The sequence below is a fragment of the Diabrotica virgifera genome, chromosome 5 (assembly GCF_917563875.1).
Source record: "Diabrotica virgifera virgifera chromosome 5, PGI_DIABVI_V3a".
Taxonomy (NCBI): Eukaryota; Metazoa; Arthropoda; class Insecta; order Coleoptera; family Chrysomelidae; genus Diabrotica; species Diabrotica virgifera.
The window spans coordinates 230,363,719-230,379,179 of record NC_065447.1 but is presented as its reverse complement, the minus strand read 5'-3'; the positions used below and the strand labels follow the sequence as shown (position 1 = coordinate 230,379,179).

General features: G+C 34.7%; 2 protein-coding genes across 6 annotated transcripts in view; one reads left to right on the top strand and one right to left on the bottom strand.

Moving 5' to 3' along the window:
• LOC114327171 (protein phtf) overlaps nt 1–15,461 on the top strand; it is a 61,673-nt gene that overhangs the window by 10,351 nt on the left and 35,861 nt on the right. For both annotated transcript variants that reach the window (XM_050650818.1, XM_050650819.1), the window contains 2 exons: nt 3,374–3,588; nt 12,942–13,207. In XM_050650818.1, the coding sequence (XP_050506775.1) occupies nt 3,374–3,588; nt 12,942–13,207 (481 nt within the window). The remainder of the gene's footprint in view (nt 1–3,373; nt 3,589–12,941; nt 13,208–15,461) is intronic.
• The window catches only part of LOC114327172 (N(6)-adenine-specific methyltransferase METTL4), a 43,828-nt gene that overhangs the window by 22,149 nt on the left and 6,218 nt on the right, over nt 1–15,461 (bottom strand). The window lies entirely within an intron of this gene.

Sequence of the window (15,461 nt, the reverse complement as noted above, 5' to 3'; positions counted from 1 at the left end):
AGTACCCAGTTTTAAATATCTTGGTTGCCATATTACTGAACAACTAGATCCAGATAAAGAGATAAAATGTAGAATCGAGATAGCCCGCACGACATTTTTAAAAATGAGGTCATTCTTCTGTAATGATACCTTGCAACTTCAACTTCGAAAGAGCATGATTAAATGCTACATTTGGTCGGTCCTCTTGTATGGTGTCGAAGCATGGACATTAAAAATATCCACCGTTAACCGTTTGGAGGCCTTTGAAATGTGGCTGCACAGACGTATTCTAAAAATACCATGGACGGCTATGCTGACAAATGTGGCAGTCCTTAAGAGAGCAAATGCTACCCGCGAGCTGCTTGATAACATCAAATATAGAAAGATGGCCTATTTTGGACACGTAGTAAGGGGAGACCGGTATAATATTCTTCAACTTATTATGATGGGTAAAATCGAAGGACGCAGAGGAATTGGTAGAAAGCAGGCCTCTTGGTTGAAGAATATCCGGGAGTGGACAGGAATAAAGAAAGCAGAACACCTATTTAGAATAGCTCGAGACAGAGACAGTTTCGCCATGTTAATCGCCAACGTCAAGGGGACTTGATAGGGCACGTTAAGAAGAAGAAGGACACATATATAGTTCATCGTACTAATAGTAGTCTCCCGTTTTATACCGCTAACGCGGCTTTGGGATAGCAGGGTAGTCTGCTATCTCTAGGGTCTACGGTATTCAAGGAAGGTAACAGGGCCAGTGCTACTCTTCAACTGCCTATTGTTACCTCTGGTTTTACACAAGGTACTCATTTTATTCAGGCTGGGTAGACCTTCATCTTCAAATACGTTTTTACGACCACGAACATTTCGGCTTCTAAAATTTCGCTATTATTAATGATGGTACAGACAAGCTGCAAGCAGCACTAGGTTGGAAGGAAAGACTTTAGATTCAATTCGATTCGGGGGCCACCACCATCGGCTGACCCAGGTTTCTATTTTTTAGTGTCTTTAGAGCCGCCTGTGGTGTATCCCGATACGAACTAAATACCGCTGTTCCACTAGGCAAATTAATAAAATACTAAATGCGTACGGACACGTTAGCGACATCTAGTTAGCAGTAGTTTGGCTTCAATTTCTTCTTCTTCTCTTCTCCTTTTTGTATAGACACGACTCTGTTTTTCAATTTGCCTCTAGTAAGTTTTCGTGGTCTTCCCACTGATCATCTTCCTATAGGGCTTTTCATTCACAGTCATTTGTTTCGAGCTTCTGTCATGTGTCACATAATATTAATATATTTACGTCGTACGTTATTGGTATTACCAATGATACAAACCGAAGACGTATGACGTAGATATATTAATATTATGTGACACATGACAGAAGCTCGAAACAAATGACAATCGATGAAAAGCCCTATTGATGCATGATACTATAAATAACAAGATAATATATTGCACATCCGGAAGTCGTGACGTAAGTGGAGACCCGCAAGTTCGTAATGGTTCGTAATCATTCGTAATGTCCGATTAGTTTGAATTGTTCGCGGTTGTAAGTTAAGTGTATTTTATATTTTATCTTTGACAATTATTTTGACAGGAATCTTGACATTAAATTTTTTTCGAATACATTGAAGTTTAATGTTATTTTGCTAATTGAATAATTTCATTACAGAATGCATACAAATCCCATTTAACTTTAACAAGAATTCAACTTCTACTTCCGGTCTCCAGTTACATCATCATCCGTCCGAACGTCCGAACTCGGACGTATTTGCGCTACGGGAAGATACTACTCGTTATTTATAGTATCATGTATTCGCGGTGTGCAAGTACTTGGAAGGGAAACGAGAAACGACCGTGCGCGAGTCGCGGAGAAATATTGCAACTATCTTAAATAATTCATATTGTCAATTGAAATTGTCAAATTGACGTATATATCATACCTTCTGTCATTTAAGCAGAAAAATTATATATTGCTCCACAATATTGATATGATATGCAATGATTATATAAAGGTAAATTTAATTAAATGTATTTTGCTTGCAGTACTGCATTTTAATAACTAATTTTATTTACTACATACAAATGTTTACGTTTTGATAGCATAACCTGAATCTTATTTTTTCTTCTTACTATTTTTTTGGGCTATGGCCTTGACAATTTTCCAGTAACCAGGACTAATATAATTGGACAATATAATTAAAAGTGCGAATAAAGTTGCAGAGCGAAGAAATAGGGGTCGCTTTGCCGAACTTGCACGGTCCCAATTGGGGAATCGTGTCTCGCTGTCCTGACTACCCTATTTGTTGTCATTCGGCTTATGTGGTCATTCCATTCTATTCTTCTGTTTCTTACCCAGTTATTAATGTTATCCACCTTGCATCTACGTCGTATATCTGTACTTCTAGCTCTGTCCCATAGAGTCTTTCATCTCCGCTGTTTCGAGCAATCTTTTTGTCCTCTCTGTGTCGGGTCGTGTTTCTGCCGCGTATGTCCTTATTGGTCTGATGACTGTTTTGTAAATTCTGCCTTTCATTTCTTTTGCGATATTTTTATTTCTCCATATTCTGTCATTCAGGCAACCTGCGGCTCTGTTTGCTCTATTCACTTGATCTTCCACTTCTGTTTCGAGCCTTCCGTAGCTAGGTAGTGTGATGCCTAGGTATTTAAACTCCATCACTTGTTCTATTATCTGTCCTTCCAGCTTCAATTTACATTTTATTGGATCTGCTGGTATAACCATGCATTTTGTCTTTTTTGAGGAAATTAACATGTTAAATTTTCTGGCGGTTATGTTAAATTGGTGCAGCCTACGTTGTAAATCATCTTCACTTTGAGAGATTAGTATTGCATCGTCTGCATAGCAGATTATTTTAAGTTGTTTTCTCCCATTTGGTATCCTTTTTTAGTTCTTACCTTTTTTATTATTTCGTCCATGATCAGGTTGAACAATAAAGGACTCAAGGAATCCCCCTGTCTTATTCCATTGCCGGTCTCAATTGGGTCAGTTAGTTCATCTTCCACTTTTACTTTTATTGTGTTGTTCTGGTAGATGTTTTCGATCGTTTTAATTATTCCTAGAGGTACCTCTCTCGAGTATAACAAATGTATAACGTCCTTTAATGTGACCCTGTCAAATGCTTTCTTAAGGTCCACGAATGGCTTCAATTTCGGCGTGCCAAATGAAATCAATCAGCAGCTGAACAGTGTTTAATTTTTCTATTTTTCAAACAACAAATAACTACTGTCTTCCTTTAACTATGAAAAGGAAACTAATTATTCGTTTTAAAACACCTGAGTATGACCACTAAAAGCCATCTATCGAGGTTTAAATTAATAACAAATTAGCCTGCTAGCTATTTTTTCTTGTAATTAACTAATTCTTTTGTATGTTTTAGGTTCATCTTTTACTAAAGCAAAACCTAAACAAGGGTTTATCAAGGTCACTAAATTGGCCACCCTGAGATTTATTTTCTTTCCATTTTACGGAAAATGGTGGATAGAGCAAACTTCATATTATGTGTTTATAATTTGCCTTATAGTTTATATTTTACATGTTATTAATATTACCATTTTTTGCTTCTATCCAACAGCTAAAGTTACCAATTCAGAGGTAAGACTTCAATATAATTTTTACACCTTTTTTTAAATAAACAATTTGTATTTAATATATCCCCATACAATATTTAATATATCCCTCCCAAAGATTGCGCTGGCAAGGTCAAATCATAAGAATGGATAATGGGATAATGACAGAACACCTAGCGTAACTATGGTGGGACGTCGGCCAGTAGGAAGACAAGGAAGAGGTGGATAGACGAAGTGATAACCGATGCTAAAGAGATATTAAGGGTGAATAACTGGAGGAGAGCAGCGAGGGACAGAGATACTTGGAGGCCTATGCTGGTGGAGGCCAGGGCCAGACTTGGGCTTTAGCGCCATAGGAGAGAGAGAGAGAGAGATAGAGAGAGAGTGAGATAGAGAGAGATAGAGATAAAGATAGAGAGAGATAGAGATAAAGATAGAGAGAGAGAGAGAGAGAGAGAGAGAGAGAGAGAGAGAGAGAGGAGAGAGAGAGAGAGAGAGAGAGAGAGAGAGAGAGAGAGAGAGAGAGAGAGAGAGAGAGAGAGAGAGAGAGAGAGAGAGAGAGAGAGAGAGAGAGAGAGAGAGAGAGAGAGAGAGAGAGAGAGAGAGATGTCCTCATATGAACTTATGTATCATCAAACTAGTTGTTAATTGATTTTATACAAGAATATAATGTAGTAAACAGACATAAAGCTTCTGAAGCATTCAACTATTTAGATTTCCCGCAGAAAATAATAGACATACTAAAGACAGTCCTTTACATTACAGAATCGAAGGTATCTCCTAAAACATTAGTCAGCAGCGAATATTCTACCAAACCATAACAGACATCAACCTCCTCCCAAATGATATCGACTCTTTGAAAGTATTCTCCAGTTAACATTCGAAAGTTTTAACCCATAAACTTTTACAACTTCCGAACAAAACTTCGCCAAATCACAGGAGATAAATCCATCCCCATATCCCATGGACGCTCTAGCTCTAATTCAGTCATAAACAGCTCAAATCCCGTTCCTAAACATCAACAGAATAACATCCATCTATTCATTGCCGGTGTAGATAAAAATCTCTCCACAAAAGATATCGAAGACAGCGTATCCAAAATGAAATTCTCATACACCAAAAACTTTCGAATTATTGCTTGTTCCAACAACATTTGCACATCTTTTGTCAGAGTCTTCACATACCCTGCCTGAGACCAAGTTCTCTGATGCTCTGTCGAATGGTATCAGGATCGATGGGAAAGATTAAATTGTGAGATCCCCAGATCCGTGACTCTATAAAGTATGACACGAGATATTGCAATAGTGCACACCTCAATACAGAATGCTCCCAAAAATAAAATTTGTCCCAACTGCGAACAACAACAGAAGTCGCTTACCCCACAGCAAATGCTCCCAAATATCCCAACTGCCAAGGTAACCATCCTGCCTTCTCTCCCAGATGTCCCGTAAGAAAAGCTACACTAACCAATCCAAAATAAACTCAATCTGGTACCAAATCCTCTCCTCTCACCACAGATATGTAATCCCTACTCCACTTCCCCATGATCTTCTTCAACGTCTTTTCAATGAATTCTCGTATAATGGTCCTAGGGGAGAACCCTTGGCTGGGGTACATCTTCATCAGATGTCCGTGGCTCAAATTACCGATATTACGTTTTAATATGAACCCGGCAGTGGTCGCTATATGAGATTTTCTCTCACGGTTTCAGAAAATTGCGCACAACTTGTTTTCTGGGAAATTATACGCCCTGTGGTTCCTTCTAGTCTCCTAACTATCCTCCCTCGACAATCTAATAGACTCGTCCGCTCAGATAGTGACTCAGTTGACTTAGTATCACCAGATTGTTGAGTCGTGCACTTCATGTGAGATATTATCTCATCGCGCGACCACCGCACCGGCGCCACCAACTGTGTATAAAAATTTATTTGATTGTTCCACTTGAAACCTGAAATAATATCCTTTTATAATGTAATAAAAGGCGTCGTGGATGTGGTAGATGAAATGAAAATCCTATATTATGTTTCACGGGTTAGTTGTTGTAGATGGCCACTTATATATTTTTCAATGTTAAATATTGGTGGTATCAACAGTCACATTGTATATAAAGATAATAATAAAACAGAAGAACGTCGCGTCTTTTTAATGGAATTGGCTTTATCGTTGATGAAACCTCATCTTATAAATCGCTCGACAATTCCAAACTTAACTTTAAGCCTTCGAAATTATATTGCAAGAATTGCCAAAATAACATTACCGAACTCATCACAGCCTGAACCATCGGATATTCAGTTTTGTTCATTTTGCCCTCACTGCAAAATAGTCCATTAAAATGTTACATTTTTTAGGCCGTACCTTGCATTTCTTAGAGGAGTCAATTTTATTTCTTTAATGTGTAGGGGGGATCAGTAGAAGCTTAAGTTCAATTTTTTGGGGTCGCCATCCTTGTCCCCCGGTCGCCATCTTGGAAATGGGGTGCAAAGGGGTTTCGCGCTATATCTCGTAAACTACCAACCCTACGGAAAATCTAATTAAACATGAAATGTAGAAAATTAAATTTTCCACAATTTTGTTTCTATTACTTTTTATCGTCAAGTGACCAACAAAAAAGATATAACCAAAAATATGTAAATTTTTTTTAACAAATTTCCTTTTGGATCTTGTAACTTTTTTTTAGTTCATTTTAAAATAAAATAACATTTTAGCAATTTTGTAGAGGGTTTTTCAGCGAACAATTTCCACTATAAAGTTGTTTAATTATATTTATTTATATAGGTTTTACAGCGCTCTAAACTTGACCAGATTCTCGACTGCTCATAGGGATACAATAAAAACAAAAGTTAGGCTTACTTTTCTATTTATATATATTTTTTATTCATACAATTTATTATGATTTTAACATTCCTATGCTATTATTAATCTGTTTTTGACCTTTCTTCCCACTATAAAACTTATAACTCTAAGCATATATAGAAAAGGCCCAAGAAGTTGTTTCAGGGCAAATTCGCCGCTTCAGAAGAAGAATGACGCAACCGCAAAATGCAAAATTCTTAAGCAGAGCAAAAAACGATTTTTGATATCAAAATCATAAAGTATGATAAAAATTAGCCATTCACCACACCGTGGTAAGGATCTCGAAATATAAGCGTTTTTTGGGGTGTGCCGCTTGTACCGGGTGTCCCGATAAGAATGGCTCTCGGCCATATCTCAGGAACGGTTTATAGTAGAGCTTTGAAATAAAAAATTTTATAACAAAAGTTGCCTCAGGATAAGCCTGGAAATTATTTTCATAATTGTGGGTCCACCGCTAGAGGGCGTAATTGAATATCAAAAATAAAAAAATCTAAATTTTACAAAATGTTCCTAATGAAGGGGCACTGAAAATCCGATTATTGTATTCTTCATCAAATTCTGCGAATATTTGATTTAACAAGTTTAACTCTACCTTTGCAAATAAGAGGTGGGGGTGAGTGGGAACCTTGTTATGAAAAAATGGCTGTAAGTCCGGTTCTGCTAAATCAAATTTTGAAAACTGGGTCTTGTTGAAGACAGATCTTTTTCTTCAATGTAAGCGTGATACTGAACCATCCTAATAAGTAATAAGCCAGCTGGGAGGCGTTATTTAATTTTTTTCAGAAATCTAGTTTTCTTTGAAAAATATTAAATACAAGTATGCATTTTTAATCATACTTTATAAAATTAGATTAAATTAGCAATAGAGTAGCGAAAACCGCATGTCGATACCTTTTGTCTATCTCAAGATATCTCGAGAAACGTGTAAATTTTATACATAACTGTTACTATCACCGGTAAACTAAGTTAATGAAAAGTAGTGTGCTGTGGAAAAAAAAACAAAATAACATTTTCCAGATGTCAACGTATAAAAATATAATTAATTAAAACAACAATATAAAGAGAAACAATACTATTAAAATTAAATATAACACAGAACAAAAAGAACTACTTAGTGACGACCTAAATATTCAAATTGTTGCCCATCATACACTACTCTAGAATACATTATCCAGAGAATACTAAACGCCATTCAAAGCATATCGAGAGCAGAAATTGAGACTGCTGTTCAATTTACTATTGAAAGAGTAAATGTTTGCAACGAAAATGATGGGCAAAAATTTGAACGTTTATGTCATCACTAAATAGTTGTTTTTATTTCTTTGTAATAGGGCTTTTCAACGCTTCTCCTTTGTTTCGAGCCTCTGTCATATGCCGTATAATCCGTGTATAATATTAATATACGAGATATGAACGAGGCTCGAAACAAATGAGAAGCGTTGAAAAGACCTAATATACGTTGACAGCTGGAAAATGTTTCTTTGTTGTTTCCATAGCACACTACTTTTAATGAATTATTTCGTTTACCGGTGACAGTAACAGTTATGTTTTTAAGTTTACACGTTTTGTAAGATATCTCGAGATAGAAAAAAGGTATTAACATGCGGTTTTCGCTATTCTGTTGCTAATTTTGTCTAATTTTGTAATATGGTATTAAAAATGCATGTTTGTATTTAATATTTTCCAAGGAACACTAGATTTCTGAAAAAAATTAAATAACGCCTTCTAGCTGGCATATTACTCAGTAAGTTGGTTCGAAATCATAACTTTTAGATTGACGAAAAAGATCTGTCTTCAACAAGACCAGGTTTGCAAAATTTGATTAAGCAGAACCGGACTCACAGCCAGTTTTTCATAACAAGGTTCCCACTCACCCCCACCTCTTATTTCCAAAGGTAGACCTAAACTTGTCAAATCAAATATGCGTAGAATTTTATGAAGAATACGACGATCGGATTTCCAGTGCCCCTTCATTAGGAAAATTTTGTAAAATTTAGATTTTTTAATTTTTGATATTCAATTACGCCCTCTAGCGGTGGTCCCACAATTATGAAAATAATTTCCAGGCTTTTCCTGAGGCAACTTTTGTTATAAAATTTTTTATTTCAAAGCTCTACTATAAACGGTTCCTGAGATATGGCCGAGAGCCATTCTTATTGGGACACCCGGTACAGTAGGAAAAATGAAAGAATACCCATGAACGAACATATAAAACACGCTGTATTTTCCTGTCACCGTGTCACACAAAAAATTGGCCAGCGCAAGTACATGTAATAATTATTATTATATGTACTTGCGCTGGGCAACTTTCTTCGTGACACGGTGACAGGAAAATACAGCGTGTTTTATATGTTCGTTCATGGGTATTCTTTCATTTTTCCGACTGTATATGAAGTAACATAACTTTTTTCCTATTACATATTTTGACTTAAAATTTTCCAAAAAACTTCTTCATGAACTATATTTTATTGTTGTGTTGGTTAAAATTATAAACTAAAAAGTTTGTCACTCAACTTTTTTAAGTAAACATGAAACTAACGAAATATGATGACAAAATGTTAATAAATTAACAACTCCTTTTTTAATCTTTTTAAACATTTTGGACAAATTTCATTGTTATTTACGTACTTCAGAGATGACACAGTAAAAATTTTAAAAGGAAATATTTACAGCGACCAAAGATACAGCGAGGTAAATTTGAAAAATCATCAAAATTGATTTTTGGCATTTTTGTATAAACTTTATTTTTTTAACATGTTCCACCAACTCTAGATAAAAATAAACTTCATATTCGGATTCAGCGACCTCTAAAACATAAAAATAGACCAAAATTGATCATTCACCTTAAATTTGATTTTCGTGGCTGGCATAACGAAATGCCGCTCGTAGATAGAAAAGCATTATTTTTCTACGAGAATCTGGTCAAGTTTGGAGCGTTGTAAAACCTAGATAATAAATAAAATTAAACAACTTTATAGTGAAAATTGTTTATTGAAAAATCCTCTACAAAATCGCTATGATGTTATTTTATTGTGAAATGAACGTAAAAAAAGTTATAACTTCCAAAAGGAAATTTCTTACAAAATTTTCTCTTATTTTTGTTTATAACTTTTTTGTTGGTCACTTTACGATAAAAAGTAATAGATATAAAATTGTAGAAAATTTAATTTGCTTCATTTTATGTGAAATTAAATTTTCTGTAGGGTAGCTAGTTTACGAGATACAGCGCGAAAGCCCTTTGCACCTCTTTTTCCAATATGGCGGCCGGGTGACAACGGCCTCAACCCCAAAAACTTGAACTTAAGCTTCTACTGAACCCCCCTACACATTAAAAAAATAAAATTGACTCCTCTAAGAAATGCACACTAAATGTAACATTTCAATAGACTAAAAATAGAAAAGTAAACAAAAATTGTAATTCTTGTCATCAACCAATTTGTCCAGAGCATTCTTGTTATACTTGTGTAAAGTGCGGTGCCGTAAATTATGAAGATACGGAGATTGAATAATTGAAGAGCACAGGAGAAAAACAAGGAATGTCACATTTCATACATACTGAGATAAACACCAATAAAGGTTTAATTCTTGTGATATCTAAAAACTACATAGGAGATTCCTAGCAATTCTTATTCTATAATATTAATCTATATTAACTTATTAATTTAATAATGCATCAAAAAACTGCTAACATTCCTTATTTTGGTTCAGTGGCGTGCGGGCAATCCTGGTTCTTCGCCTGGATACAAATTCTTAGAAAATTTATATATGTAGACTGATCTTTATAGTTATTGTCCTGAATCGATAGGCTACTCGATAGTACTCAGTTTTGCTACCAAATGGCAAGAAAAACCAAAATTCATGAAAAAGTTACATTCCCTGTTTTCCCCTGTACTCTTCAATTATGGTTTAATTCCGATCATTTTTTTTTTGTATCTTATCATATTATTATGTATATTATGTTTTTATCATTATCACAGATTTCATTATAGTCGAGGAAATGAAGCATTTTGGCTCGCAATTTTTTCGTCCAGCATGTATTTACTTGAAATTTTCACAGAAGGTAGGGAATAGGCCAAGGATCATTTTCTATATCATGCCGCTGTACGCTAAAACCTTGGGGGTGGTTGCCACCCCATCTCGGGGGTGGGAATTTTTTATTACATTTTAACCATGTAAGTCGATGTAAAAAGTAATTTTAATAAAAAAAGTATTCGCGCTTGAAAGTCACAGTTTTTCGTCGAAAAAATCGACTTTTTTAGAGGGTTTTTTGAGAATACCTCGAAAAATATGCATTTAATCAAAAAAACTGCAGATAACAAAATTGTACCCTTTAGTAACACAAACTAAATTCTTTCGGTATAATATCTTTATGACTAATACAAACCTAGATACGACATGTTAAAGGTTAGCTTTTCTCGTCAAATGCATAATTTGAAATATTCAAAGCCAAATAACGGGAAAACTTTGCATTTTTCGAGGAAAATTTAAATTATTTTTTTTTTCAGCGATAAAATTAAAACTTTTAAAGAATAATAACAAAAAATTTCTAACATGAAAATAGAGCGACTTATGATCAAAAAAAGGTCGGTATCTGTTTTTGTCTACTAAAAAATCAGTGAAAATAACCCCCTAACTACCCTCCTAATTAAAAATCGCTCTTCACCTTTCTGTATTTCCTTGTATATTTGTATTGTCAATACACCCAAGAAATTCGACTTATTTAAAAGGCCTAATTTTAGAAAAAGCGGACTTTAAAGAAAAATTGATTTTTTGCAATTTCGTATTTTTCACCGTTTACTTCCAAATATCTCCGAAAATACTCAAGATACGAAAATACTGATAGTTTACTAAATTGTAGCATTTTTAATAGCTAAAATTATATTGTTCATAGATTTTCACTACTGTAAATAGTTAGCGAGATATAGCTGTTTAAAACCCCTATTTACGAGCAAACACCCCCTTATTCGAGCCCTTTAAACCCACCCCAATTAAAAATTAAGGGATCTAACGGAATTTAATTTACAAATTTCTATAGTTCTTTAAAAATCCTACAAAATCATATTTGTAAAAACTTTTTATCGCCAAAAATGAAGGAGCTATGTTTATAAAACAATTTTTTTTTCGAAATATTCGAAAAGTCCGCTTATAGAACATTTTCAATGCATGTATAATACCACAGAACTGGTTCGTATACTGTAAGATGACTTAAAAACCATTTGTATTTGTACTTTTACATATTTGTAAATTCGTATTTTTGTGTAAATCAATATTTTTGTAATTCTTTAATTCTACTTTTTTTTCTGTATAAATCTATTAAATTATCTACTTATAAAAATTGTAATGTTCTTAAGGGTGGTTTTTAAGGGTTAAAATATTATGATATCATATCCTAAAGCATAAAACAATCATTATTTTTAGCCAATCAAAACCAAATTTTACCCATATTAAAGTTTACAATGTTTTTATATAATTTTTGAAAATAGGGGGTAGTTTACACGTCTAAAAATAATCGACGCCCTTGAGCATGTTATAGAATATGAAGTACAGGGTGAGATGATCCTAATCCCAAATTTTTATGTAAATCGATGCAAGCCGAAATTATTCTTTTAGGATAAGTAATTTTTTATATAGAGCTCCAATAAGGGTGGTTTTAAGAGTCGACATATTATGGTAGTATATTTTAAAACATAAAACAATCATTATGTAACTAATAAGAACCAAATGTTAACAATATTAAAGTTTAAAATGTTGTTTTATAATTTTTTATAAGTAGTTTTTTTAGGGGTAGTTTTCACCCTTAAAAAACCAAAAGCGTACAACGGCTCAATATAGAAAATTAACTAGAGGGTGAAATGAGCCTAATCCCAAATTTTTGTACAAATCGATGCTGGACGAAAAAATTGCGAGGTTTTGCCAATTTTTCAGTTTCATTTCCTCGACTATTAGTTAATAAAAAAAGTTTAAAATCTGTTTTAAAAATTTTGTTTTGTAAAGAAAGGCAAAAGTTGGATATGTGAGAGAAAATCTCACGCGCAACCACTCTCGTACAAACCTACCTAGCGACCAATGCCGGGTTAAGTGTGTCAGATCTCCTGCGTGCTTCTATTTATAACAACAAATGTTATGTGACACACCTCGAAGAGACAAGTCTTGAGTCAGCCTCTAAAGCGCTGGTTTCCTTGAAAGCGGCACCGACAAACTGCGACCGTAGCACTGCGACGAATTACGTCAGATTGCGGTGAAAAATTTAAGGTTCTTCACTGCGGCAATGGAATGTGCAAACTCAGCAAGCGGTGTCTTCCAACGCATCCTTGGAAACCACCGCTTATTTTGCATGGTACAGTTTTTTATGACGTCATTCATCGCAGTGTTACGGTCGCAGTTTGTCGGCACCGCTTTCGAGGAAACCAGCGCTTAAGACGTTAATACGAACACACGTCTAATATAAATATTTACAACTCCTTTGATATAAACATTTTAATCAATCCTTATTATGTAAAATAATTATACTTAATTTTTTTCTAGCCATTATCATGTATGGAAATAACAATTCCATCCTTGATGTTCTGGATATTATGTTTAATTCACTCTCAAATAGTCGCTACTAGTCCAAGCAACGAGGTCGAAAAGACAAGAATAAAGCTGAAGCACATCAGAAAGAGACAACACATGAAGAGGAAGAGAAAACAAGACTGTCAGGAGCAGCTGAGGATAAGAAGGGAGAAATTCTCGAATAAAGTAGAAAAAGATTTGTACAATGTGAATGAGTTGCTAGATTCCGGTTTCAAGAAGTAAGTAATGAGTTTATATTTTTTAAAATTTTAAATTTGATGTAAGTGTGACATATTATCTCATTCGACTATTATTCGCCGAAAATAATGTAGACACATCGTGTAATGATAGTACATTGTTTCACGGTTTTTGCTCCAAATTTTAAAGAACCGCTTGGATTGACATGAAATTTGGCATACACATAGGTAACCCCTTCACCCCTTCTAGGGGATGAAAAATATACGTTCAAAATATATTATTATTATTATTAACATTCAATAAGAGTAGAGGATTAGAATCCTATTATACTCTAAAAGCTAAACAAATTTTGGTACTTAGCTGTTTTACACTTAAGCTGAATTACATATAATTAAATAAAAAATACAATTAATTATTATCGAGTCTATTCTTAAAACTATTTGTACTAGGCGCCATAGCGACATAAGCTGGTAATGAATTCCAAGCATGAACAACCCTATTTGATAAAAAGTTTAACCTGATGTTGGTTCTGCAGAGTTCTCTTCTTAGCTTTCTGGGATGGCCTCTTAACCGCTCATCTGTATTTATTGTAAAGAAATTTCTGAGTGAAGAAGTTTCGTAATGAAATGAATTGAATGTTGTAATTAAGTCGCCTCTAAGTCTGCGGGCGGATAATGGAACTAAATCCATGATCTTTAAACGATCTTCATATGAGGGACGCACCAATGAATACGGGATCCGTGTTACTCGTCGCTGTACATTTTCCAGCATATTTACGTCACGCTGAAGAACCGGACACCACACTGAATTAGCAAATTCTAATATAGGTCTCACATAAGTTTTATACAATTTTGCTAAGGTTCGACTGTCACAGGACGAAAAAACTTTACTAATAAGGTATACCATGCGATTGGCTTTATTACACTGTTGCAACGTTTGAGGAGTCCAGGACAATTGTGAGTCTATTAACACGCCGAGATCAGAGTGACAATCGGTCTTTTTTAAAACGATGCCGTTAATAAAATAATTCAACCGAGGGTTATTTTTGCCGACATGAAGAACGACACATTTTTCTATACTAAGCGGTAGCAAGCAGTCAGTACACCATCGAGAAATGCTGTCCAAGTCTTTTTGCAAACACTGAGAGTTTATTTTAGGATTGTTGTACAGCTTTGTGTCATCCGCATAAACCGAAAACTTTGATGAAATGATGTATTTTAGCTCCGATGTAAATATATTAAACAGTAGTGGCCCTAAAACAGATCCTTGGGGGACTCCACTTATTACGTCATATAGGGGGCTACTTGAAGACTGTATTCTTACTGAAAATTTTCTTTCACTTAAGAAGGCTGAAATCCAGTTTAACAGTTGCCCGCGAATTCCAATCCTGTTTAACTTTTGCAAAAGCCTTTCTCTTGGAACTTTATCGAAAGCCTTGCTAAAATCTAAGTAGATAATATCGATATCCTGTCCCATATCTACTTCGGTAGTCCAGTCATTTAGGCAACACAACAAGTTAGTAACAACCGATCTTCCACTGGTAAAGCCATGTTGTTCGTTCGGGATTATTTGATGCTGGTTCAAAAATATGCGTAAATTATCCACAATAATTGATTCCATAACTTTGGATATAACTGGAGTGAGACTAACAGGCCTATAATTTTTGGGGTCGAGTTTATCTCCTTTCTTAAAAATTGGTTTCACCCGTGCTTCTTTCCAAATAAGTGGCAGAGTAGCAGAGTGGAATGATTGTTCCATAAGCAAATGGAGTGGATATTTTAGAGCGTTTGCACATGATTTCAAGAAAGTAGGAGAAAGATTATCTGGTCCTGGAGATTTGTTGGTGTCAAGTTCTTTAAGTTTTTTAACAATATCATCAGGAGAAAATTCTACTGAGGTAATAGAACTATGATTTACGGGTTCATAATGTAAGTCTGGGAGCGGGCCATCATGTTCTAAAGTAAAAGATCCGTAAAAGCTCCTAGCAAAAGTTGTAGCCACTTTCAAATCATCATTTGTAATATCACTGAGTCTGTTTTTAATTGAGGAACAGAAACTTTTGTGTTTATGGAAGTTCTAATATACTTATAAAACTTCTTTGGATTATTGCTGTCTATAATATTGTTTTCATAGTTTCTCCTAGCATTGCCAATTTTTGTTTTCAATAGGTTGGCAACATTCCTATGCGTAACAAAATCATTCTCCAAACGTGATCTTTGATACTTTTGCCAAAGAGCTTTCTCTCTCTTAATCAATCTTTGAATATCCCAATTAATCCAGGGTTTAGAAGGAAAT